This window comes from Poromitra crassiceps (genome assembly GCF_964638095.1).
Source record: "Poromitra crassiceps genome assembly, chromosome: 7".
NCBI classification, from domain to species: domain Eukaryota; kingdom Metazoa; phylum Chordata; class Actinopteri; order Beryciformes; family Melamphaidae; genus Poromitra; species Poromitra crassiceps.
Genome location: NC_139628.1, coordinates 60,505,468 through 60,532,239, shown reverse-complemented (window position 1 = coordinate 60,532,239; position 26,772 = coordinate 60,505,468). Strand labels below are relative to the sequence as shown.

At 42.2% G+C, this 26,772-nt stretch overlaps 2 protein-coding genes across 3 annotated transcripts in view; both read right to left on the bottom strand.

The window, feature by feature from the left end:
- Nucleotides 1-12,021, bottom strand: part of LOC310779768 (uncharacterized protein) — a 72,067-nt gene extending 60,046 nt beyond the window's left edge. The window contains exons 1-7 of one of the 2 annotated variants that reach the window (XM_083640259.1): nucleotides 11,808-12,021; nucleotides 8,453-8,733; nucleotides 8,053-8,244; nucleotides 7,692-7,787; nucleotides 6,801-6,951; nucleotides 6,367-6,570; nucleotides 3,993-5,987 (exon numbers count right to left, since the gene is read on the bottom strand). In XM_083640259.1, coding sequence (XP_083496385.1) covers nucleotides 5,944-5,987; nucleotides 6,367-6,570; nucleotides 6,801-6,951; nucleotides 7,692-7,787; nucleotides 8,053-8,244; nucleotides 8,453-8,731 — 966 coding nt within the window. In that variant the 5' untranslated portion in view covers nucleotides 8,732-8,733; nucleotides 11,808-12,021 and the 3' untranslated portion in view covers nucleotides 3,993-5,943. Of the gene's footprint in view, nucleotides 1-3,992; nucleotides 5,988-6,366; nucleotides 6,571-6,800; nucleotides 6,952-7,691; nucleotides 7,788-8,052; nucleotides 8,245-8,452; nucleotides 8,734-11,807 lie in introns of those variants that run through there. The other variant, XM_083640260.1, reaches the window with a different exon arrangement.
- Nucleotides 12,022-17,611: 5,590 nt separating this feature from the next.
- On the bottom strand, nucleotides 17,612-26,193 carry LOC310779767 (uncharacterized protein). Its single transcript, XM_083640258.1, has 7 exons — nucleotides 26,058-26,193; nucleotides 24,759-25,141; nucleotides 24,389-24,580; nucleotides 24,057-24,152; nucleotides 20,346-20,481; nucleotides 19,284-19,457; nucleotides 17,612-18,919 (listed from the first exon to the last, which is right to left on the bottom strand). The coding sequence occupies exons 2-7, from the start codon at nucleotides 25,137-25,139 to the stop codon at nucleotides 18,876-18,878; spliced, it is 1,023 nt and encodes a 340-aa protein (XP_083496384.1). The 5' UTR covers nucleotides 25,140-25,141; nucleotides 26,058-26,193; the 3' UTR covers nucleotides 17,612-18,875.
- Between the last annotated feature and the right edge of the window lie 579 nt (nucleotides 26,194-26,772).

Genomic DNA, 26,772 nt, shown 5'->3' with positions numbered 1-26,772 from the left:
ACAGTCTCCTACTACACCAACCAAACCTACCACTATTACAACACAGTCTCCTACTACTACACCAACTAAACTTTCTACCAGTACTACTACTACACAATCTCCTACCACACCTGCCAAACCTTCTACCACTACTACTACACAGTCTCCTACTACACCAACCAAACCTTCTACGACTACTACTATACAGTCTCATACTACACCAACCAAACCTACCACTATTACAACACAGTCTCCTACTACTACACCAACTGAACTTTCTACCAGTACTACTACTACACAATATCCTACCACACCTGCCAAACCTTCTACCACTACTACTACACAGTCTCCTACTACACCAAGCAAACCTTCTACCACTACTACTACACAGTCTCCTACTACACCAACCAAACCTTCTTCCACTACTACTATACAGTCTCCTACTACACCAACCAAACCTACCACTATTACAACACAGTCTCCTACTACTACACCAACTGAACTTTCTACCAGTACTACTACTACACAATCTCCTACCACACCTGCCAAACCTTCTACCACTACTACTACTACACATTCTCCTACTACACCAAGCAAACTTTCTACCACCACTACTACTACTACACCAACCAAACCTTCTACCACTACTACTATACAGTCTCCTACTACACCAACCAAACCTACCGCTATTACAACACAGTCTCCTACTACTACACCAACTGAACTTTCTACCAGTACTACTACTACACAATCTCCTACCACACCTGCCAAACCTTCTACCACTACTACTACACAGTCTCCTACTACACCAACCAAACCTTCTACCACTACGACAACTCAGTCTCCTACTACACCAACCAAACCTTCTACCACTACGACAACTCAGTCTCCTACTACACCAACCAAACCTTCTACCACCACTACTACAGCAGCACAGTCTTCTACTACACCATCCGAACTTTCTACCATTACTACTACACAGTCTGCTACTACACCAATCAAACCTTCTACCATTACTACTACACACTCTCCTACTACACCAACCAAACCCTCTACCACTAGTAGAGCACCATCTCCTACTACTACATCAACTGAAGTTTCTACCACCACTACAACATACCCTCCTACTACTATTAGCTGCCTGTCTGTCTCTCTGTCCGTTTCCCTTCCTGGCTGTCTGTCTCACAGCCTGTCTGTCTCACTGCTTACCTGTCTGTGTGCCCTACTACTGCTAGCCCAAATGAACCTTCTACCCCTAATACAACACAGTCTCCTAATATTACTACTAACGACTACTACTGCTAATTGTTGCTGCTGCTAGTATAGCCCAAATGAACCTTCTACCACTAAGACTGTATAGTCTTGTGCTACTACTACAACAACAACAGTACTTGATTGCTTGTACCTCACTTACAAGGAAGAAGGGAGTACTGGAACTACTAGCACCATTACTACTACTACTACTACCACCACCACTACTAGTACCATTACTACTACTACTTAGAAGTAGAGGGCGTAAACCCCTCACACCGGTCAGTCACAGCATTTCCAAAGTCTACATTTCAACCGTGAGTCACACTTTTTGTTATTTAAGCCTCGTTGTTTTAGTGGCTAAAAGTGGTGCCAAAGGGGCATAAGTGACATTTAGTGTGTTGTAGAAATAGAATGGAACTTAACAGCCAAAAGGTCAACAGTGAACCACTTGAAGAAAACCACTTGAGATCAAAAAGTGAGCCAGGAGTCGTTAGGAGTTGTCTTAAATGATGTATTAATTGAGATGCATTCTTGTATATTTACGAATGGATACACAGGCTTACATGCAATGAACAGACAGTCAAATATACTTATAGGGCACATATCAGATTACAACTCTGTAGACTCAACCTATCTGTTATTCTGGCCCTGTACAGGGCACAGTGGGAGATAGAGGAACTGCATTAATGTAGGCTACATGTTATCTGAATCTTGTGTCTGTGTCTACAATAACTGTGTAACTTAGATAAAAATGTATATGAATACATAACTACTGATTGTCTAAATAAAGGCTAATGTGATTTAAATTGTACATATCAATGAGTATTGCATACAAATCTTTGGCTGAGCTCTATTATATGTGATGTTCAAAGAACACATGTAACCATGAACAACCTTAAGATAAAAGGGAAAATCCAAAAGACTCAAGTGTCAGAGGCTGAAAAAAAAGTGACTGCACATATTAGAAATTTTAGCTAATTCTGATTATATGTATTCGTTCATTTGCAAAAACAGTAATCTCGTTTGTATTGTTTTTTCATTTTATATTATATATTGATGCATTTAGATTGTAATTATTTAAGTTTTTGTATATTCTTATTATAAATCATAATTAGTATTTTTTTTCACCTAATCATTTTCATACAAATCACCTCAATCATGTTTTTATGTGCACTCCAGCGAGTACCAAACGGGTGTTTGCATTTATGGCGCTTTTGTAAATGAACAGATGCATGCAGTCATTACCTTTGTATTTGTTTTGCTATAAATGTAGGAAAATGTCACTTTAAATCTTTAATATCTTTGTCCTCAACTTGCTCTGAAATTGTTCCTGGCTAATTTACAAAAGAGAGAGAGAGAAAGTAGACACATGGTGGCAGTGTGACTCTATTCTTCCTATCCATCCTGACTCAATGTTGCTGCCAGCAGGAAGCACAGGTGGAGTGTTTTTCTATTTTTTGTAAGTCCATTTGTTAATACTACTATTGCTGCTAATATGCCCTGAACTTGTCAGTCAGCAAAGTTGGCAAAAAGCTTGGTCTCTCACTTTTACACAAAAAAATAAATTCCTATGACCAGAGCAGATATAACTGCTGTCATAGCTTTTATGGTACCTGGGCTAATGTATTAATATTATGTGCACTGTTACTTATTTGAATTATTTAATTTGGTGTGTCCAAACTAGTGCCAACTCATGAGCTTAGCGCGCCATGCGTGCTCACCTTGGGGCTTGAGCCAGTGATGTACTGTATGGCATCAATGACGACATCACAATTCAGTCTATTACATCGTTGAGAATGTCCACAATGTCTATGACATCATTAGTGGGTATTATCAGTGATTTATGACATCACTGATGCCATCACAATTCAGTCTGACATAAATGAAATCGATACGGCAATATCCAGTATCGATACTGGATGAATACTGTACCAATACTGTATCGAACAGTATTCATCCAGTATCGATACTGGATGAATACTGTATCAGTACTGGATCGATACTGTATCGATATTTCCCATATTGATTTTTTTTGCACAGCCGTGGATGGGACTTATAAATATGCTCAATGGTAGATGTATATGGATAGTGATGGGACTTATAAATATGCTCAATGGTAGATGTATATGAATAGTGATGGGACTTATAAATATGCTCAATGGTAGATGTATATGGATAGTGATGGGACTTATACATACTGTATGCTCAATGGTAGATGTATATGGATAGTGATGGGACTTATAAATATGCTCAATGGTAGCTATATATGGATAGTGATGGGCCTTATAAATATGCTCAATGGTAGATGTATATGGATAGTGATGAGACTTATATGCTCAATGGTAGATGTATATGAATAGTGATGGGACTTATAAATATGCTCAATGGTAGATGTATATGGATAGTGATGGGACTTATAAATATGCTCAATGGTAGATGTACTGTATATGGATAGTGATGGGACTTATATATACTGTATGCTCAATGGTAGATGTATATGGATAGTGATGGGACTCATAAATATCCTCAATGGTAGATGTATATGGATAGTGATGGGACTTATACATACTGTATGCTCAATGGTAGATGTACTGTATATGGATAGTGATCGGACTTATAAATATGCTCAATGGTAGATGTATATGGATAGTAGGGGTGTCACGATATTTCGTCGCACGATATATCGCGATATCGAAACGTCACGATATCGTCAGAAAAAAATGATATTGTGTTAAAAAAAAAAAAAAAAAAAAAAAAGTGCTCCTGAATAATAATAGAACAAATTTAGCAGAATCAACACGCATGAGTGAGGGGGTAGACTACTACTGGCATGGCAAAACAGCTCAAGGGGTACATAAGATTACATCAGTTTAGGGACCATTGAGCATGAGTTATTTAACACATTCACTGCCAGCCTTTTTTTTTTACTGTAGGTAGGTTCTGCCAGAGGGTTTTTATTGAGGATTCTGGCTCATTTTACAAGAGCCGAGGATTATTTTCTGCTTTGACTTTGTGAACACAAAGTTCACAAAAGTACTAATAGAATGTGTGCTTTCTCTGTCTAAAAGAGTTAGTTTGTAGAGTTAGTAGTTATGTAGATATTAGCCGTTGAGTACAGCATGGTTTCAGCGTCTGAGAGTGAAAGCTGAGATAATCGCAGTTTTGTGAAATTCAATCAAACAGGCAGAACAGTCACTTTAACATTTATTTTTGGCATCAGTGAGAGATCAGACATCTAAACAATATAGTTCTGAACGCCCTCTCCTTCAAACTCCTCCCTCCGTGGGCGTGTCTGGTGGCTTTCAGCCTGCGTTTGTCACAAGCGAGTGTTCTGCTGCTGCTGCTGCTGCTGCGAGTTTGAGCAGCCTCCCTCCCTGGCAGCGAGTGTGGATAGGGCTCACTTGTTTCTTGGGTTTGAGAGCTTTGATGAAGCTTTGTGCGATTCTAGGCTTTATGCTGCGTGTTTCAAAGTGTGTTTTCCACCCAGTCTATTTTTGGAATCCCCCACCGCCAGCTCCCAGCGCGATAATGCGCGAAAGTGAAAGCGTTTTCGCCAATCCATTTTACAGTAGAGAATGGTTTCCTCGCGCGTTACCCTACAGTTTTGGCTCTGCTTTTCCTAGTGTGGAGAGCACTGTCGCCACTTAGTGGGTCCGTGGAATGGGTTGTACACGTTCGCTGACTCCAATATTTTTATAGGAGACGTGGGGAGCGTTGATCCACGTCCCACCGTCAAAAAAAAAAAAAAAAAATTTAAGCCGAGATAACTCGTCTTTGGCAGTGAACCGTTGGATTCTGTAAGCCGAGATAACTCGTCAATGGCAGTGAACGTGTTAAGAAATAGATTGTATACTTTATTTTTCTTTCACCATGCAACAAACATTTAGTTTGTGACAGTGTGACACATTCTATTGCAAGAGAAGCATTATCTTCCATGTTATTTTCTAGTTATTATAATAACAATTTCCAAAAACAGCATTTGTTTTGTATTTTGTGTATTTCAAATGAAATACTATTTTTCCAGTATTTTCCCAGGGCTCCCTTGAAAAGAGGTTTCGATTTCAACGGGACTCACATGGTTAAATAAATGATAAATAAATACATAAAAATTATTTACTTTTGTTAAAAAAAATATTGTTAAAATATCGTATCATATCGTTCGTGAACCCAATATCGTGTATCGTATCGTATCATGAAATTAGTGTATCGTGACACCCCTAATGGATAGTGATGGGACTTTTAAATATGCTCAATGGTAGTCGTATATGGATAGTGATGGGACTTATACATACTGTATGCTCAATGGTAGATGGATATGGATAGTGATGGGACTTATAAATATGCTCAATGGTAGATGTATATGGATAGTGATGGGACTTATAAATATGCTCAATGGTAGATGTATATGGATAGTGATGGGACTTATAAATATGCTCAATGGTAGATGTATATGGATAGTGATGGGACTTATACATACTGTATGCTCAATGGTAGATGTATATGGATAGTGATGGGACTTATACATACTATATGCTCAATGGTAGATGTATATGGATAGTGATGGAACTTATAAATATGCTCAATGGTAGATGTATATGGATAGTGATGGGACTTATACATATGCTCAATGGTAGATGTATATGGAGGATAGGGAAGTTCTGCTGCTTCTCCTGTTTTCACTCAGGGGTTTGGCTTCAGTCATCAGTTTCCTTACAGCATGGTCAGACACACCATGCCTGCAATGATCAGCAGAACTGTTGGATTGAGGGGAATAGAGAAGAACAGAGACAGAGAAAGAAAGAAAAAACAGGGTTTAGTCTTTATACCAACAGACACATTTCATCTTTAAGACTTCACAGGCATCCTTTACATCAAAACCACAAACAGCCACATTGCCCTTCTCTCATTTAAGATAGTTGATTTAATGTATTGCCACTAGTGTGACAGGTGACACTGAGCAAATAAACAGCTGCAGCCAACTATTTCCACACAGCCACACTAGGAAGCAAGCTGAGGTGGTCAACAGCTGATGTAGAAAATGCATTTACTACTGGAGACTGGTTAATAATATAAGGCCAGGGAAGATCCTAGTTTCAGATGTTGTGCAGAACCAAGCTATTCTCTTGTATTTACCTTGGGACAGAGAGTGCTGGAGTGTGATGGCGTGGGCGCCGGCCGTAGGTGCGGGGGTGGCGGCTTTCTTTGTTGTAGTCGCGGCAGCGGTGGCGGGTGCAGAGGTGGCGTCGTTTGCCAGGTTGGTAATGACGGCTTTCGGGTTTGACAGGTCTACAACGTTGGTCTGGACTTTGGCGGTGGGGGCTCCCAGAGAATGAGTACCTAAGGGCATGAGCAAAAGGCAAAAGATTAGCGGTATGTCATCAGCAAATGGGAGAATAGGATTAGTATGGTGTTCAGAAATCCATTATGTGTGTGTTTGTGTGTGTATACTATATACTATCATTGAACATTTTAGTTTTAGTGCAGTTTCTCTGCTGTGAGTGTGTTACCTTTATGTGTGTGCATGATCTATGTGTGTGTATATGTGTATTTTAAATGCATTGGCTTACCTGCGTTGTATATGTAGGTTCCAGTGGAGATCGAGGTGGAGAAGCTTGTTCCTGCCCTCGTAGTAGAGCTGGGTATGGTGGCAGCAAATGTACACTGGACTTTTGTTCCATTGACACTGGCCTTCACCATTGACGACATGTTCACCACCATCTGCAGAGCGAACACACTCGCTTTAGTACAGGACACAGATGACAATGTCTTTTCAATGGTGTAACGGTATAAAACAATATTCATATCCCACAGAGATGTGCTGCTAACATTTTAAATGAACACGTTGCCTTGCTATTGCCTGAGCAGCAGGTTAAAAACAGCTACATGAATGAGGGACATAATATTGATTCAATCATTGCATGTCAAGTCCCTAAGCAGGATTTAACTTTTCAAACTAAAAGCAGAGGATGAACCAACCCTGGGGGAGAGAATGGCAAGCACAATAACACCCACGATGACTTTTACTTTGAAATGTACACTTAACGAGTTGTTAATTACTGTCTAACTAATGACATAAGTAGTATATTAGCTGACATGAGGACTGAATCAGTATATGAAGCTCTTGTTGGGGCGAGGTTATCTCTGTTACTTATATTTTTCAGGGGACTTAAATAGAGGAAGAAAACACACAATGTTAGGTGGGGAGTTCATGCTGCTCATCCCCGCCCCCAACACTCACCCAGCCCTACCCCACCTCCAACACACCCCCAGCCCTACCCTACCTAAGCCATCCCCACCCAGCCCTACCATACCCAAGCCATCCCCACCCAGCCCTACTCCACCTAAGCCATCCCCACCCAGCCCTACCCTACCTAAGCCATCTCCACCCAGCTCTACTCCACCCGAGCCATCCCCACCCCCAAACCCCCCACTGTCGCAACGAGGCAGGTAAAACTCACCGTTTGTAAAGACAGCATGTTGTTGTCGAGCAAAGCGCTAAAGAAGATAACATTGGTGTTGTTCTTTGCGCAGATGTAGGTGATGTCATTACCTCCCTGTGGGACAAAACCGGATACAGAATGATTAACACCTATAAACATATAATTATATATATAATTAACACCTATAAACAACTGATTTAACACCTATAAACAACTGATTTGAAACAAACTACACGGCAGATCTACAAGATCTGCATGACATTTCATTTTGTTAGTTTGGTTATCTTAATTATCTTGAAACCAGGCCAATCAGTTGAGGGTTAGATTCAATGGCAGACAGAAATGTGATGTGTATAGTTCTAGTGAGTTCCTTACATACCGCTGTGGTGTCGGTGGACAGGCTGGTAGCGATGTAGCCGCTTGTCTCCCCTGAGAGAGAGAACTCAAAGTTCTGCCCGCTGGTCTGCTTCATGGCAACAAAGAAACAGGACCCGGCTACAGATGGGTCACAGTTAGCTGGCTCGCTGGCGCAGAGCTGGCTCGTTCCACAGTTTGCCTTTGTGATAGTGGTCTGTGTGTGCATGATGCGAGGAGAGAGGGAGGACACTTAAGAGGGCTGCAATGTGCGAATGAAAGTGAAATTATTCCATTCTATTCTGTTCTGTTACATTCTATTTCATGTTATCATATGAGCCTATTCTGTTCTGCTGTGCTCTTTGCCTTTCTGTTTTGTATTTATTTTCACTCAACGTGAGAGCTGTTACGTTGGTGTCGGTTACCAGTGGAGGTGCAGCAGTCATTGTAGTTGCAGCTTTCGTTGTTGCAGCTTTCGTCGTTGCAGCTTTCGTCGTTGCGGCTTTCGTTGTTGCGGTGGCAGCTGTAGTCGCGGCGGAAGTCATTGCGGTGGCAGCTGTAGTCGCGGCGGCAGTTGTTGCGGTGGCAGCTGTAGTTGCGGCGGAAGTCGTTACGGCGGCAGCTGTATTCGCGGCGTTGGTGCTCACAGACATCCAGGCGAATGCCACAAGCAAAGCACTGAGGAGGACCAGTTTGTTGTCCATATCTGGATTTGGTGGGATAAAGATAATTCAAGTAAGTAATGGGACCTCACGACCATCTGTTCCATGCTCGTTAGCAAAATTGTTCAGGAATGCCTAGAGGGAATGTCTTAGAATTTGGCTCAAAATCATGTTTTGCTTCACTGTAACTGAAAAAAAAAAAAAAAAAAAAAACTTGGGTCACTATACAAAAATTGTGGAAATGCTGTCACTTACATTTGCACACACCAAAATCCTTTAAGTTGACCTATAATCACATATTATATTCTATTGATTTGGACCCCAAGATACTTGTATGAGTCCACCCTCTTCACCTCCTTTCCCCCGGATAACAACCAGGACATGGGGCCTCCTGCTCCTCTGGTTGTCCACCACAAGCTCAGAGGTTTTGCTGATATTGAGCTTCAGGTGATTGTCTTTGTGACGAAGCTCCCTATGAGGCCACTGCTCCTCTGTAAAGATCGTCTCTAAGTGAAGACAGCATGATACACTACTCCTCTGTAAAGATCGTCTCTAAGTGAAGACAGGCCACTGCTCCTCTGTAAAGATCGTCTCTAAGTGAAGACAGCATGAGGCCACTGCTCCTCTGTAAAGATCGTCTCTAAGTGAAGACAGCATGAGGCCACTGCTCCTCTGTAAAGATCGTCTCTAAGTGAAGACAGCATGATACACTGCTCCTCTGTAAAGATCGTCTCTAAGTGAAGACAGCATGATACACTGCTCCTCTGTAAAGATCGTCTCTAAGTGAAGACAGGCCACTGCTTCTCTGTAAAGATCGTCTCTAAGTGAAGACAGGCCACTGCTCCTCTGTAAAGATCATCTCTAAGTGAAGACAGGCCACTGCTCCTCTGTAAAGATCATCTCTAAGTGAAGACAGGCCACTGCTCCTCTGTAAAGATCGTCTCTAAGTGAAGACAGGCCACTGCTCCTCTGTAAAGATCATCTCTAAGTGAAGACAGGCCACTGCTCCTCTGTAAAGATCATCTCTAAGTGAAGACAGGCCACTGCTCCTCTGTAAAGATCGTCTCTAAGTGAAGACAGGCCACTGCTCCTCTGTAAAGATCGTCTCTAAAGCCGTTTTCCCACATGCGTACCGGAAAATTACCTGTAAGTCAATATCGGACATTTCCCTTCACACTTCGGCTCTCGCATATGGGAATCTCGCAGCGAAATTGCCTGTATGTTGGGGGGCGGGGCGGCACTGCAGAGCGGGTGGGGAGTGACGTGTCGGCAAAACTCTTGATGGTGAAATAAGTTTGCTTGTTTATCCGTTCACCTGCGTCGCGTTGAAGCACTTTTTACAGACTGGCTTCGTTTGATGTGTCCGGGCTTGCCTTCGCTGTAGGCAACGTAAGCAAAATACTTCCACATTTCGCTTCGTGCATTTGCTTCGTCTGTGTCCCTGTCGGGCTGTGCCTGTGACTGAAGGAGGAGGACTGAACGACTGTGGCTAGAGAGCGAGCAGGCAGCAGAGAGGAGAGATCACAAGATAATTTCGCCAGTTTGCTTTAATGTGCGCGAATGATTAGATTATGCCCGCTGGAACATTAAGCAACGTGTGTACACCTCGCCCATGCCGGCAAATGACTGGACCCGTTCTACACTTGCGCCTGTTATCGCGCATACCGCTCTTCTGACTGGCTCGAAACTGGTGAAATGTCCAAATGTGCGCGACCCCGTCATCGGGGTCGCGCTTATACCGGCACGACGACTTTCCCACATGCAGGCATTAGACCACGTTCCGGGCATTTAGCGGTACAAAGCGAATGTGGGAAAACGGCTTAAGTGAAGACAGGCCACTGCTCCTCTGTAAAGATCATCTCTAAGTGAAGACAACGTGTTTCTCACTGGAAATTCTTCACTGGTATCATCATGCATGCCAATGTAGTGATAACTTCCATTTAGCCAAAAAACACACTTAGTACCTTTTATTAAATTCCTTCAATGTCTTTACATATATTTTACAAGTCTGGACAGACACGGATGTAGACCTCAACTCGACTTGATGGCAGAGGCATATGGTTATTGTGGTGATTTATAGTTATTTATTTATTTTGGAGGTGTGTGAGGCTGCAGGCAGAGGTGTGTGAGCCTGCGTGTGGATGAGAGGCGCGTGCTCGTGTGCGCCCTCTATCTCTCTGCGCCAGCGGTGTGTCCAGGCCATTATGACTGGGGCCACGGTCGGGCACAGACTCAAGCAAGGGTGTCACTGAGTGCGGCATTTAGTAAAAATGGGTTTTGCTTCGCCAAAATGTACCCTGACTTTGGCGCGTTATTGACTAAATAATATTTAGTTGGTAGTTTAATATGATATCAGTATATCTTCACCCTGTAGCTTTAAAAATGAGAGTGCTGCAGCCTCTGAAAACAGGAATGTAGATTACAGATGCCAGCACCTTCAGGATTTTGGAGTGGCACTTGGTGGCCAATCAGATTTCAGGGGTGTGGCCAGAGCCACCCCTGGCCACACGCTCGAAACACCCCCCCCCCCTGACGTGCAACGCCCCCAACGCGTGCGAACACATGCACACTCTATACACACACGACGCACGCACGCACGCACGCACGCACACACACACACACACACACACACACACACACACACACACACACACACACACACACACACACATACATTCGCATAATTTCAGCCACGGAAACACATTCTTAGAATTTCAGCCGTCGAGAAATCTCTGCAAATTAAATCCCTCCACCTCCCCCCCCCCACCCCCCCCACCCCCCCGGAGACTAGCGGAGTCTCCTGGCCAATCCAGGAGGGTTGGCAATAACCCTATCTAGACCGTTTGATTTGTGGCTGTATGAACACAAACAAAGGCACAAATGCAACAATAGTATCATTTAAACTCCTGAATCGGAAAAAAGTCAGGGAGCAACATGTGTGAAAATGCCCTTAATTACTAGGATACTATTAGTTTACTGTATATGAATTACATTTAAACTGCCATCCTCAAGTAGTAATTTGATAAATCCATCAATGAACAAATACTATGTAAATACAATAATTATAAAACATCACTATCTCTTATGACTAGGTCAATTACAATTGAAAATGACATACCTGTATGTATCGTATATCTTTTCCTCCCTTTAATCTGATGGATGAGATGCAAAGACGAGAGCGAGGTCCTTGAAATAGAGAATTTGTGCAGCTGTGGTTTTCCTCACAGGTGAACTTCTGCCTCAGAAGGCTCCCAGGTAAGGATGTAACACCTCAGTTTACTCTGGTCCAATATTTAATCAGAGGAAGGAGGAGTGTCGACACGAAGGAAATTAAATGGAAAAACAAATAATTTGAGGCGTGTTCCTTTCCAACTCCAGCCCAGGACGGATCCTCCCGGGAAACAAGATCCGGGACCTCCCAGATCGCGCCTGGCACCTATTTGATATTTGACCTATCTGTTCTGTCATTCTTTTTCTTTTGTAAGTCGTTCATCATTGAAGTTACTCCCAAATCCCTAAAAGCCTATTTTAGCTGTTCCACGCTACCGGCACCAGCCTCCCACACTGTCCCACACAAGAGTGGATAGCGAGGAGTGGTTACGCAGTATAACCTGTGATGCTCTGCTGCGGTCTCCCAGTCCCTGTGGAAGACTGCAGGCAGAGCGGACACACCCTCCTCGTATTGTCCTGCTGAACAACATGAAAACGCACAGTCGACCATCAACAGGTCGCAGCTCTGCCGTGCGTCCTGCGAGGGGAAAAGGCCGAGAGCAGAGCAGCAGATGTGCTCGCCACTCTGCTCATTTCCCCATGTGGCAGCAAGACAGATTGCAGGTTTCTACATAGACAAGCTGCAACCTGCTGTTTCTATGCGCCTGCCCCTGCTGATTCCCCGGTGCAGGTAGCACGACGTGCTTTTGCCAAGTTGGACGTCTTGCTGGATCAACATCCCACATTCTGGTCCTGGGCCAACATTGCAATCAACCAATCACTACCCTCTCACATCATCAGTGTGCTGTCAGAGGGCTGTGATTGGTTGATTGCAATGTTGGATGTGGGATGTTGATCCGGTAGGACGTCATACTTGGTAAAAGCATGTCGCGCTAGCACGAGAAGAGAGGGAAGAGTGGAGAGAAAGGAGAGAGCGAAAGGAAAAGAGAGCGGGAGGAGAGTGAGGAGAAGAGAGAGATAGTGAGAGAAGAGAGGGTAGGGAGAGAAGAGAGAGAGAAGAGAGACTGAGAGAAGAGAGGTGAGAGGAGAGAGAGAGTGAGGAGAAGAGAGAGAGTGAGAGAAGAGAGGGGAGGGAGAGAAGAGAGGGGAGAAGAGAGGAGAGAGGAGAGAGAGAGAAGAGAGAATGAGAGAGGAGAGAAGAGAGAGAGGAGAGAGAGAAGAGAGAGAGAAGAGAGTGAGAGAGAAGAGAGAGAGAAGAGAGAGAGAGAGAGAGAAGAGAGAGAGAAGAGTATATTATTATATATATAGTTTATTTGCTATTCAAAGGATGTTATTTGATGTTGCTAGAAACTTGCTACTATATCTGACAACAGATCATTCGTTAGTCTTGTATGTTGGTTTGATATAGTACGTTTTCTAATTAATGTTTAGCTGTTCATGTCTAATCGCTTGCTTTGGCAATATGTACAGTGTTATGTCATGCTAATAAAGCCAATTGAATTGAATTGAATTGAAGAGAGAGAGAAGAGAGAGTGAGAGAGAGAAGAGAGAGAGAAGAGAGAGAGAAGAGAGTGAGAAGAGAGAGTGAGAGAGGAGAGAGAGAGAAGAGAGAGAGAGAGAAGAGAGTGAGAGAGAAGAGAGAGAAGAGAGAGAGAGAGAGAGAGAGAGAAAGAGAAGAGAGAGAGAGAGAGAGAGAAGAGAGAGAGAGAAGTTTGCTTCCCAAACACCAATCAGAGTCAACCCAATTATAAAGCAATGTAAAGAAACCTATTTAGATCATTGGAAAGAAGAAACTAAAAGCCAAAGTAGATTATAATGTTATCTGGCCCTAAACAGAGATTAGGAACTGGCAGAATATCTCTCTACTGTCAGAGATAGGAAGCAGAGACAGATCCTCACCAGGTACAGGCTCAGTGACCACCAACTGGCAATCAAAACAGGAAGACATAAGAAATCATGGCAACCAAAAGAAAACAGAACATGTGGTCACTGTTTGACAGGTGAGGTGGAAACAGAGATGCACTTCCTCCTACAATCTACTTTACAATTCTACTTTATTCTATTTTATTTTATTTGACTCTATTGCATTTTACTGCATTTTATTTTATTGTATTGACTGTTTTACGTTTAGGGAGATACTGTGTGATACTGTGTTATGTTATGCTATGTTGTGTTATGTGGATATTTCATGCCTGAGTGCGAGCAGTTGTAACTTGTCCCAATTTCCCCCTGGGGATCATTAAAGTCTTTCTGATTCTGATCTGATTCTGATTCTGCTGAGCTACCTAGCAACCAAATAATCTATAGCTAATCTACAGCCTAACCTAGACTGTCCTAACCTACTCTAACCTACCCTCACCTTAACCTGAACACCTAGCAACCAAATAATCTAGCTAATCTACAGTCTAGTCCTAACCTACTCTAACCTACCCTCACCTTAACCTGAACACCTGGCAACCAAAGAATCCAGCTAATAAATAAACACCACGACCTGACCAACAGGTCTTGGCATGCCAGGGTCCATCAATGTACGCAAGGAAAAACTCCCATAATAAATAAATAAAATCTTAATAAGAAAATTTGGGAAGAAACCTTGTGAGCTCCGATGCAAACAGAGACCAGGGTGTTGATTACAGGTGACTGGATGGGGGGCGACGAAGGGTCAGGGTGACGACGAGCAAGCGGAACAGCAGGGGGCAGTATAGCGGTGACGAGAGCCGGTCCCATGATGACAGACGAAGGTGACCTAAGGAGGGGAGAGAGAGAACTTTAGAGGGCCAGTAAGGAGGAAGCAACACAGACACAAGTGGACATACACACACCCTCCATGCTGGCCTGTGTTGAGCATCAGCATAATCAACTATTAGATGTTCTGTCTGAAGAAAATGGTATATATGCACAAGTGAAAACAAACAAGGGACAGGTACATTTAAAAAAAAATCTAAAGTTTGCAGTAACTACGATATAAAATAAGTGTGGTGTAAAGTGTCTATTTTAAATATGTGAAAAAGTACATGAAAGAATGTACATGTACAGTATATAAGCCACACATGACAAAGGCTTATATACAGATGTTTCCAGATATTGCAGTTATATGCCGTTCAATTTGAACGAGGCACTGAGTCAGATATTGTGGGCCCAGTAAACGTGCATCAAGTCGTGTGTGTGTGTGTGTGCGTGTGTGTGTGTGTGTGTGCGTGCGCGTGTGTGTGTGTGTGTGTGTGTGTGTGTGTGTGTGTGAGAGTGTTATTCAACAGTAAGCTTCAGCTAAGTGTTCAAGTGGCTGGTTTAACCCATTGATACCTGATGCAGCATTTGTGTGTGTATCCCTTTAAGACCACGAACCGCGTTAACGCGGTTCGCGGTCTTAAAGGGATACGCACACAAATGAGGGATATACACGCAAATGCTGCATCAGGTATCAATGGGTTAAGTGTTAATTAGAGTGATGGCCTGTGGATAGAAACTGTCTTTGTGTCTGGTGGTTTTGGCGTACAGTGCTCTCTAGCGCCTGCCGGAGGGGAGGAGGTCAAACAGATCATGGCCAGGGTGAGATGGGTCAGTGATGATCTTTCCTGCCCTTTTCTTGACTCTGGAGGAATACAAGTCTTGGATGGAGGGCAGGTTGGCACTGACGATTTTCTCTGCGGTGCTGTCTGTCCTGTCTGAGACTTCCTGAGCTGGTCTAAGTATAAGTACAATCTCCGCTAAAGGTGCGTTCACACCGACCTATTAAAGTTTTTTGCTGGCGTCGAGTTTACATACAAAGTCAATGCAAACGAGCGATTGAGCGTATATTCGCCTGGGAGAAAAATCGCTGGGCGTCCGAGCGGCAGAGACAGAGCGATAGGGAGAAAATACGCTCGTCGCTCGAGATGAAATATCTCAACTCGAGCGAAAATACGCTGGCATCAGTCGCTCGCCGCTCAAAGCTGATTGGCTGCCGTGTGAGAGCGAGTCAAGGATCACACTGGCTTTGAACAAACCGCTGGTTTATTGTGTGGCAACAAACCGCATTGACAGGCTGACAGCTGACATGAAGTGAAGTCTGTCCTACCGGTATGGAGCTCACATTAGGAGCACGCTGATAGGCTTTAGCTTGTAAACAATGACGGTGGCTCGTAGTGGACAAATATCATGACATTGCGTAACGTTATATCCCCCACATGTCCGTCATTTCGTGTGCCTGTTGATGAGCGATTTAAACAGAGCGACAGAGCGATTCCAAAGGGTTGACTTGAGCGACAGAGCGAAAAATAAATATCTCGGTGTGAACGCACCTTAAGCCTTCAAATTAGCCTCCCACTTTAGGTCGTGGGCGGCGGGGGGGGATTCCTGAAGTCCACTCTCATCTCTATACAGTTTTGAGCTTGTTCAGCTCCAGGTTGTTCTGAGCGCACCAAAGGGCCAGCTGTTGCTGTTCAACCTCCCACCTGTGGGCGGACTCATCACCATCTCGGATGAGGCCGATGATCATTGTGTCATCTGCAAACTTCAGGAGTTTGACGGAGGGGTCCCGAGGTAAAGTTTTTTATTTCTGTATGCTCTACACCTTTTATTTTTCTTCATAAATATGTTGTCAAAAAGTTTAAGTTTAAGTTAACTGGCCACTATATTGTACATTAACAAAAACAAACCAAGCAAAAAGACTCAGCAGCAGATTCGTACAATACTGGAAACAATGTTATTTTCTCTCTATTTTAAAGTTATAATCTCCAAGACTTTCATGTAAATAAATGTCTGTTAAGTCACTATCTTTCGCCAACTGAGTTAACACAATGGTGATTGAGCCTATGGCCCATTGATGGGAGCAAGTTGCATTCTCAGTATTGCAGCAGTATGACCTGGGTGTGGTGACTAACGTTACTACAGGTTCCTGACAACTCTTTTGTGAACTAAGATAAGCCCCCCCCCCCCCGGTCTCTGCTAGCATTGCAGGTGGTGACTATGGCCGAACAAACTGACTAACATCACATGCAACAGCGTTTGGATCTCACCTGCAATTACCGCTTATCACCATAGGTGTCGCCAAAGAGAACAAAATGGAAATCTTCAAGAGATTATCACTTTAAGTTATCAGTTTTTAAGTATAAAGTTAAATATGATCTCATTATAAATTGTAGTTATCTCTGTTAGTTATGTTTTCTCTGCTTTTATAGTTGTAAAGTGACTTTGAGTACGTAGAAAAGCGCTAGATAAATTGAATGCATTATTATTATTATTATTATTATTATAGTTATATTTGATTCAGTTCTATCATAATTAAGTTTTTCTTATTTTAGGTCTCTGTTCTTTCTCTGTTCTCACTATAATAAAGTAATGTTTTCTCCGCATAATAATGAAGTTCTATTTTCTCCATTTTCTCGATAATTTTCAAAGTAATTAGATATAATTTTCTGTTCCGTTTTCATTACTTAAAAAAAGCATTATAAATTTGATTTCATCTTTTTTATTGGAATGTCTGTGTGAAATGTCGGTGCTGCTGTCAGTGTCGAGTAGGAATGCCAATAATATCTAATATCTAATATAATATAATATAATATAATATAATATAATATAATATAACATAATATAATCTCACTACTATAATCAGGCGCCCAGCACACAATTGCTCAGCTGTACATGCGTGAAGTGGGCGAGCTGCATCTGCGACCTTGAGGGTGGACCAACAAGGCATGGTAAAAATAAGGGGGAGGGATGCTAGAAAGGAGCGCACAATATTTCTAGTATAAATGACAACAAGGCAATCAGTATGAGTAAAACATTTATTTCAAAAATATGTAATAAAAACTCCATTATTAAATATTACAAAGTGCAATAATGCTTCTCCTTCAAGAGAGACCCTAACCCATGCATGGTCATACAGTCACACACACACACACACACACACGCACGCACGCGCACACACACACACACACACACACACACACACACACACACGCACACGCACGCGCACGCGCACGCACACACACACACGCACACACACACACACACACACATGCAAATATCAGCCAATGAAGGCTTCATCTTTAAAGCAGTATTTTATAACTGACACGGTTCTCATTCACTCTCTCCACATTCACACCAGACAGAAGAGTACAGATACACAAAAACATTCATGCTGCCATCTACTGGCATTAATATATGAGTGACAGGAGAGGAGGCACTGATAAATATGAAGTGTTTATCTGCTTGTCTTGTGTGTGTGTACACAAAACACACAGCACACACAGGCAGATGTGCAGTCACACACACTCTGCTTGTCTCATGTGTGTGTGTGTGTGTGTACACAAAACACACAGCACACACACAATAGACAACATACCTGAGGGTACATCTGATTCTCAGGGTGAACAAAACAGAATCATGTTAAAATAAAAAAAAGTCTTCATTTGGCCATTGTCAGAGAGAAACCTTATCCCTGAGCCTTCAACTTTTGACGAAAATAAAATTGCATTAAAAAAAGGTATTTTACAGATTGACACGCGTGTGATTTTGAAATTTTACAGAGATATTTTGTGGGGGTCAGGGTTATGAGATTTTCACTTGACAGTAACGGTACATGCCTAAAGTTCTTATTACCAGCAGGTCTACTGCAGGCGAGGAGCAGGTCTACTGCAGGGGAGGAGCAGGTCTACTGCAGGCGAGGATTGCATATAACACTCAAATAAAAACACTTAAAAAATGGACTTCTTTGACCTACAGAACATAATGTGATGTGTTAGCTGGCAAAGGACTTTAGAAAATGTGTCTTTCCTTGAGCCTATAGTGAGTTGACAGAACAGTTATTGTGATCCTAAAGGTGTGGGGACGTCCTGAGAGTAACAGGTCTAGTAAAGGATCAACTCCCCCATGTGATGTGATTCTCTGATACAAACTCTTCTCCTGTGAGATGCTTTGCAGTGATGGGACTTATAAATATGCTCAATGGTAGATGTGATGTATATGGAGGATAGGAAAGTTCTGATGCTTCTCCTGTTTTCACTCAGGGGTTTGGCTTCAGTCATCAGTTTCCTTACAGCATGGCCAGACACACCATGCCTGCAATGATCAGCAGAACTGTTGGATTGAGGGGAATAGAGAACAGAGACAGAGAAAGAAAGAAAAAACAGGGTTTAGTCTTTATACCAACAGACACATTTCATCTTTAAATGAGAGAAGGGAAATGTGGCTGTTTGTGGTTTTGATGTAAAGGATGCCTGTGAAGTCTTAAGATAGTTGATTTAATGTATTGCCACTAGTGTGACAGGTGACAAATAAACAGCTGCAGTCAACTATTTCTGCAGCGTCACACCAGGTGGAGTGTGGTCAACAGCTGATGTAGAAAATGCATTTACTACTGGAGACTGGTTCATAATATTATGGCCAGAGAAGATCCCAGTTTCAGATGCTGTGCGGAACCAAGCCATTCTCTTGTATTTACCTTGGGACAGAGAGTGCTGGAGTGTGATGGTGTGGGCGCCGGCGGTGGTGGGTGGTGTGGAGGTGGTGTTGGTGGTGGCGTTGTTTGCCAGGTTGGTGATGGTGGCATTCGTGTTTGACAGGTCTACAACGTTGGTCTGGACTTTGGCGGTGGGGGCTCCCAGAGAACCAGTACCTAAGGGCATGAGCAAAAGACAAAATATTAGCAGTATGTCATCAGCAAATGGGAGAATAGGATTAGTATGGTGTTCAGAAATCCATTATGTGTGTATACTATATACTAGGGGTGTCACGATACACTCAGTTCACGATACGATACGTATCACGATACTGGGTTCACGATAACGATACGATACGATACGATTTTAACAATATTTTTTTAAACTTGAATAATGACAATATATGACTGGAAAAGTAGTATTTTATTTGAAATGCACAAATACAAAACATGCTGTTGTGGGAAATTGTTATTACAATAACAACTAGAAAAAACATGAGATTGGAGATAAGGCTTATCTTGAAATAGAATGAGTTACACCGTCACTTAGATTTACTTTGAACTAAAAGGTTTCTCAGCAGTATAAATTCTCATTATGCATCTTCAGTTTTTCTTCAAACTCAAACAACAAGACTTTTCTTAGTCTATTTTTTATGCATCTTCAGTTTTTCCTGTCAAGTAAACAGTTTTGCCAGAAACTCAATTGAATGGTTTCTCTCCTGTATAACTTCTCATGTGTCTCTTCAGAGACTTGTTCAACTGAACTACTTTCCACACATTGAACTTCAACAAACAAAGACGTTTCTTAGTCTATTTTTTGAAAAAAAAAAAAAAAAAAAAAAAATTTTTTTTTTTTTTTTTGCGATATGAGATTTCATCTCAACGATACATATCGTGACGTTTTACTATCGCGAAATTTCGTGGGACGATATATTGTGACACCCCTACTATATACTATCATTGAACATTTTAGTTTTAGTGCAGTTTCTCTGCTGTGAGTGTGTTACCTTTATGTGTGTGCATGGTCTATGTGTGTATATGTGTATCTTAAATGCATTGACTTACCTGCGTTGTAGGTTCCAGTGGAGACCGAGGTGGAGAAGCTTGTTCCTGCCCTCGTAGTAGAGCTGGGTATGGTGGCAGCAAATGTACACTGGACTTTTGTTCCATTGACACTGGCCTTCACTGAGTTCACCGCCATCTGCAGAGCGAACACACTCGCTTTAGTACAGGACACAGATGACAATGGCTGTGTTTCCCAAAAGCTTCTTAGCGCTAAGAAGCTTCTTTAACCCTTCTTAAGGCCCCCTTAAGAAGCAAACGCGTTTCCCAATTGCTTCTTAGCCTAAGATGATCTTTCGTTACGAAGGCATGCGTTTCCCAAAAGCTTCTTAGCGCTAAGAAGCTTCTTTGACCCTTCTTAAGGCTCCCGTAAGAAGCCAACGCGTTTCCCGATTGCTTCTTAGCCTAAAATGATCTTCCGTTAAGAAGGCTGCGTTTCCCAAAAGCTTCTTAGCGCTAAGATGATCTTTCGTTGAGAAGGTTTTGTAAGAAGGGTCTGGGGCATTCTTAACACCTTCTTAATGACGAAACACTGGCAGATCCAGCCGCGTCAGGCAAAATGAGATACCGTAAATTCCGGACTATAAGCCGCGGCTTTTTTCCCGTTTTTTGGCCCCTGCGGCTTATATAACGGTGCGTCTTATCTATGGATTTTTTCAGAAAAAAAAAAAAAAAAAAAAAAAATCTCTCTTTTTTAGCACTCTTTCTAACTATAAATCCACTTCTGTTTTAATTTCCTCTCTTGCCCTCTTTTCACCACACCGCGGACACTGTGTGCACTGTAAAAATAAACAACGGTGGTGTTGTGTTATGTTGTTTTGTTGAAATGTTACGGTAATACGGTAAATGGGAGCTTCCTCAAACAGCCATCTCTTTCCCGACAATCCCCTCTGTGCGTGACCACTTACATATGGTAATTACGGTAAGCAAACGGCCACAAGCCCATCAACTCCCTCCCCCGACTACCAGGAGAAAATCACAAACTTCGGCGAATTCACACAAAGGAAGATCAAGGAATATTCCATCGAACCGGAGCAGATCATAAATATGGATGAAGTGCCTTTGACGTTCGACCTGCCACTCACTCGGACTGTTAACAAGAAGCGCCCTGGAGGATTCTTTCACCAAAAAAAAGCTTTGCTCGTTCTCGACAGCATGAGAACGAGCAGTAGATGATCATGAGGTGGTTTTTCAGACGTGTCGATATAGCAGTTTATCGCAAAAGTGTAATGGAAACACATTTTTCGCATTTGCACGTCATGTGACCCATATTATCCCTTGGAAAAGGAGCGGAAAATAAGTTTGGTAAGTAAGGTTCGATAGCCGTGTCAAAACCTCCGCAGCAAGTGGAAAACTTTGAAGCAACGCTACCTAGCAGAAAGACGAGTGTTGTGCAAAAGCGTAGCCGGGCAAATTAGATAATGTTTAATGGCAGAAATCGGTCCATGGTGACAGCAGGCTGCCTGTGTGCGCGCATTTGGCACAGCGGCGAGATGAGAGGATGAAAAGCACACACTGGTGCGGTGGTGCTGTCTGAAGTGAATACAGTGACTGTGAGTAGGCTAATACATTGCACACGTTTCAGGTGCAATTATAGAACCAAATCAGCCTTTTCCCCCCTCCATCTCTAAATCGGACCAGTTGTAGGCTATTAGGCTACCTTTTTTCCTCTGCCTGTCGCGCTGACTGCATTCACGCAGCCAGCAACATTTTGCGACTCATTTTCTTTTGAATTGATAATCAGGCTCGTTTATATGCATTGTAACTTCATGTTGGGATTTCCATTGACCATTGGTTGGATTTGAGCATGCAGGGGACGGGATATGGGGCAGATCCCCGTGCGTAATCACTGTGGCAGCTGCTGCAACGGGGAATCACTCAAACGCAACTTCAATGGAAACGCCTACAAGTCGCAATTGTACATTGTCGAAGTTGTAGAAATATCGCAATTCTTTTGCGAAAAACTGTAATGGAAACACAGCTATAGATGAAGAGGAGTTCGTTGGTTTTGAGTGACAATGAAGGAGAGAGGAGAGTGGTTGACGAAGCCACCCTGAACCTGTTCGTTTCCGACACTGAAGATGAGGACTTTGGTGGTTTCAGTACGCAGGAAGAAGAGGAAGACGAGCATTAGTGACTTGACTTCTCTGGTTACAGGTTTGCTGCACATATAGCCTATTGTTGTGTGATTTTGTCTGGGGATTAGTGACCTGACTTTTGTTTTGTTTTGTTGAAATGTTAATAAATGGGAGCTTCCCCAAACAGCCATCGCTTTCCCGACATTCCTCTCTGTGCACGAACCCTTTCATATGGTAATTAAACATCAAAACACCCGCGGCTTATAGACCGGTGCGGCTTATAGAAGAAAAAAATAGTCAATTTTGGTCCCGCGGCTTATACACCGGTGCGTCTTATAGTCCGGAATTTACGGTACTTGTGTCCACTGTTCCTCTTGTGTTTTTCCCTTTTTCCTTTCTTTCATGCACCCTTTAGTGTTTAAAATTGGGTTACACTTGAAAATCTCTCCTCTATGTAATATGGTTACTTGTGTTTTAAATGTTTTACCATAGGCTATATTCCTCTAATCAGAATGGATTCATTTTATAATAAGAATGTTGTGGATTTATATGCACCTTTCACAGAACACAAGGTCCCTTAAATTCTGTAGTGTTTCTCGCAATTTTGTTGTATGTGTATATAAAGCAATTTGAACTGCAGTCCATGTCTGAAATAAATAATGTTTAATAGAAGAAGTTCTTGTTTAACATGACCACGATTAGGTTATTCTACAACAGTGTTTCTCAACCACTGGGTCGTGGCCCACTGGTGGGCTCAGAGTGCCATCTAGTGGGCCGCAGAGGACCTCTCACATCGAGATGGTGGACAGCTCCAGTTAAGATGCTTCTTAAGAGCCTTCTTTAGCGATGTGTTAAGAAGGCTGTTAAGAAGGTGTTTGGGAAACACTTCTTTGGAGCCTTCTTAACTCCTTAAGAAGCTTCTTAACTCTTTAAGAAGCTTCTTTGTTGGGAAACGCAGCCAATGTCTTTTCAATGGTGTAACGGTATAAACAATATTCATATCCCACAGAGATGTGCTGCTAACATTTTAAATGAACACGTTGCCTTGCTATTGCCTGAGCAGCAGGTTAAAACAGCTACATGAATGAGGGACATTGATATTAAGTAATATTGATTCAATCATTGCATGTCAAGTCCCTAATCAGTATTTTACTTTTCAAACTAAAAGCAGAGGATGAACCAACCCAGGGGGAGAGAATGACAAGCACAATAACACCCAGGATGACTTTTACTTTGAAGTTTACACTTAACGAGTTGTTAATTACTGTCTAACTAATGACATAAGTAGTATATTAGCTGACATGAGGACTGAATCAGTATATGAAGCTCTTGTTGGGGCGAGGTTATCTATGATACTTATATTTTTCAGGGGACTTAAATAGAGGAAGAAAACACACAATGTTAGGTGGAGAGTTCATGCTGCTCATCCCCGCCCCCAACACTCACCCAGCCCTACCCCACCTCCAACACACCCCCAGCCCTACCCTACCTAACCCATCCCCACCCAGCCCTAAAATACCTAAGCCATCCCCACCCAGCTCTACTCCACCTAAGCCATCTCCACCCAGCCCTACCATACCTAAGCCATCTCCACCCCCAAACCCCCCACTGTCGCAACGAGGCAGGTAAAACTCACCGTTTGTATAGACAGCATGTTGTTGTCGAGCAAAGCACTAAAGAAGGTAACATTGGTGTTGTCCTTTGCGCAGATGTAGGTGGTGTCATTACCTCCCTGTGGGACAAAACCGGATACAGAACGATTAACACCTATAAACAACTGATTTAACACCTATAAACAACTGATTTAACACATAAACAACTGATTTGAAAGAAACAAGATCTGCATGACATTTCATTTCGTTAGTTTGGTTATCTTAATTATCTTGAAACCAGGCCAATCAGTTGAGGGTTAGATTCAATGGCAGACAGAAATGTGATGTGTATAGTCCTAGTGAGTTCCTTACATACCGCTGTGGTGTCGGTGGACAGGCTGGTAGCGATGTAGCCGCTTGTCTCCCCTGAGAGAGAGAACTCAAAGTTCTGCCCGCTGGTCTGCTTCATGGCAACAAAGAAACAGGACCCGGCTACAGATGGGTCACAGCCAGCTGGCTCGCTGGCACAGAGCTGGCTCGTTCCACAGTTTGCCTTTGAGATAGTGGTCTGTGTGTGCATGATGCGAGGAGAGAGGGAGGACACTTAAGAGGGCTGCAATGTGCGAATGAAAGTGAAATTATTCCATTCTATTCTGTTCTGTTACATTCTATTTCATGTTATCATTTGAGCCTATTCTGTTCTGCTGTGCTCTTTGCCTTTCTGTTTTGTATTTATTTTCACTCACCGTGAGAACTGTTACGTTGGTGTCGGTTACCAGTGGAGGTGCAGCAGTCATTGTAGTTGCGGCTTTCGTCGTTGCAGCTTTCGTTGTTGCAGCTTTCGTTGTTGCAGCTTTCGTTGTTGCAGCTTTCGTTGTTGCAGCTTTTGTTGTTGCGGCTTTCGTTGTTGCAGCTTTCGTTGTTGCGGCTTTTGTCGTTGCAGCTTTCGTTGTTGCAGCTTTCGTTGTTGCGGCAGCAGCTGTAGTCGCGGCGGCAGTCGTTGCGGCGGCAGCTGTAGTTGCGGCGGCAGTCGTCGCGGCGGCAGTCGTAGTCGTGGCGTTGGTGCTCACAGACATCCAGGCGAATGCCACAAGCAAAGCACTGAGGAAGACCAGTTTGTTGTCCATATCTGGAGTTGGTGAGGTAAAGATCATTCAAGTAAGTATTGGGACAGGCTCATCAGCCATACTAATGTCTTAATTGAGGGATTAGCATAGACAAATATTTCAAATTAATCAATTCAAAAATGAGAAATCGCTGTTGTAAGTGTGAAATACTAGTATAGGCTACCCTTCTACAACTGAATTAACCATATAATAAAAAGAAAATAATGTAAAATAATGCATATTATATATTTAAGATTCCAATATGTATTATTATATAATATATATATTATATATGAGATATGATGAAGATATATTTACCATTCTACATTTAACAAATCAGTTTTAACTTAACAAAAACGTTTTAATTGTAATTTACTGTACCATTGTATAACCAAAAATTATTTTGAATTAAAAAAAAATTGGACTCACTAAGATTAGACTGTACTTATCATTTTACTTTCCACTGAATAATTTAACATACATTTCTCACAGTATAGGAAATCATGGGCCTGAGGTGTCAAGTAGGCTACTGTCCAGTTCTAAAATCATATGATTAAAAAAAACTGTGACTAATTAATAACTAAAATTATTACAAAACATAAAAACCTATGTATAAACCTAAACAGAATCTGAACCAAAGATTATATAACATTTCATATTTACCACATTAATTTAGTATATTCTTATTAGTGAATATAAAAAAACGATGAATGTTTAAAGACAAATGTTTTAATGTAAATATGTGTTAATTAGGCTACTACCTTACATAAAATAACACTATTACCGTATATGAATTAAATTCGAACTGCCATTGTCAAGTAGTAATTTCATCAATCCAGCAATAAACAAAATATATCAATAAAATAATGATAAAAACATCACTATCACTTATGGCTCGGTAAATTACAATTGGAAAATAATTGTACAATTGTAACGTACCTGTAGATCCTTTTGTCCTTTAATCTGACGGAGGAGATGCAAAGAAGAGAACCAGGTCCTTGAAATAAAGAATTGGTGGAGCTGTAGCTTTCCTCTTATGTGTGGTGCCTCAGAAGGATCCCAGGTGAGGATGGAACACCTCAGTCCCCGTATTTAAATAGAGGAGGGAGGAGTAGACACCGGAGTAGGTAAGGGGGGGCGGGGGCGTGTCCCCTTTTAACTGACGTCATGCATGTCGTCTCTGGAGGGAGGAGTTTCAGCTCAAGGGTGTATGTGATGGAAACACTTATGCTGCACCTGTGCCCGACCCTTAACAATGGACTTGTGTCGAGTCACTGCACATTTTACCTGTTCTGCTGCAAGAGCATCAGGTTTCCAAACACTGCTCGTAACCTAGAGGGATTTCTTATCATTAGCTACTGTAGGCTAGAACTACAACTTCCTGGATTCCTTCCTTTCTACTGAGAACGGGTTTCTGTGGAATTAGATAGGCCTTGAATTGATTATTTAAACTAACAAAGATGATAATGACTTGATTCCAAATCGAATGTGTTCATTGTTTAAAGGGTCAAGAAATCAATTTAACTTCAAATGTAAGTGATAGGGATCATAGGTAACAGTAAGTTTGTGCTCTCCAAGTGCCTTTTTTGGCTCATTTCCACCACATATAACAGCACAGTACAGCTCTACTCGACCTGGTCTTACTCGGCTCTAC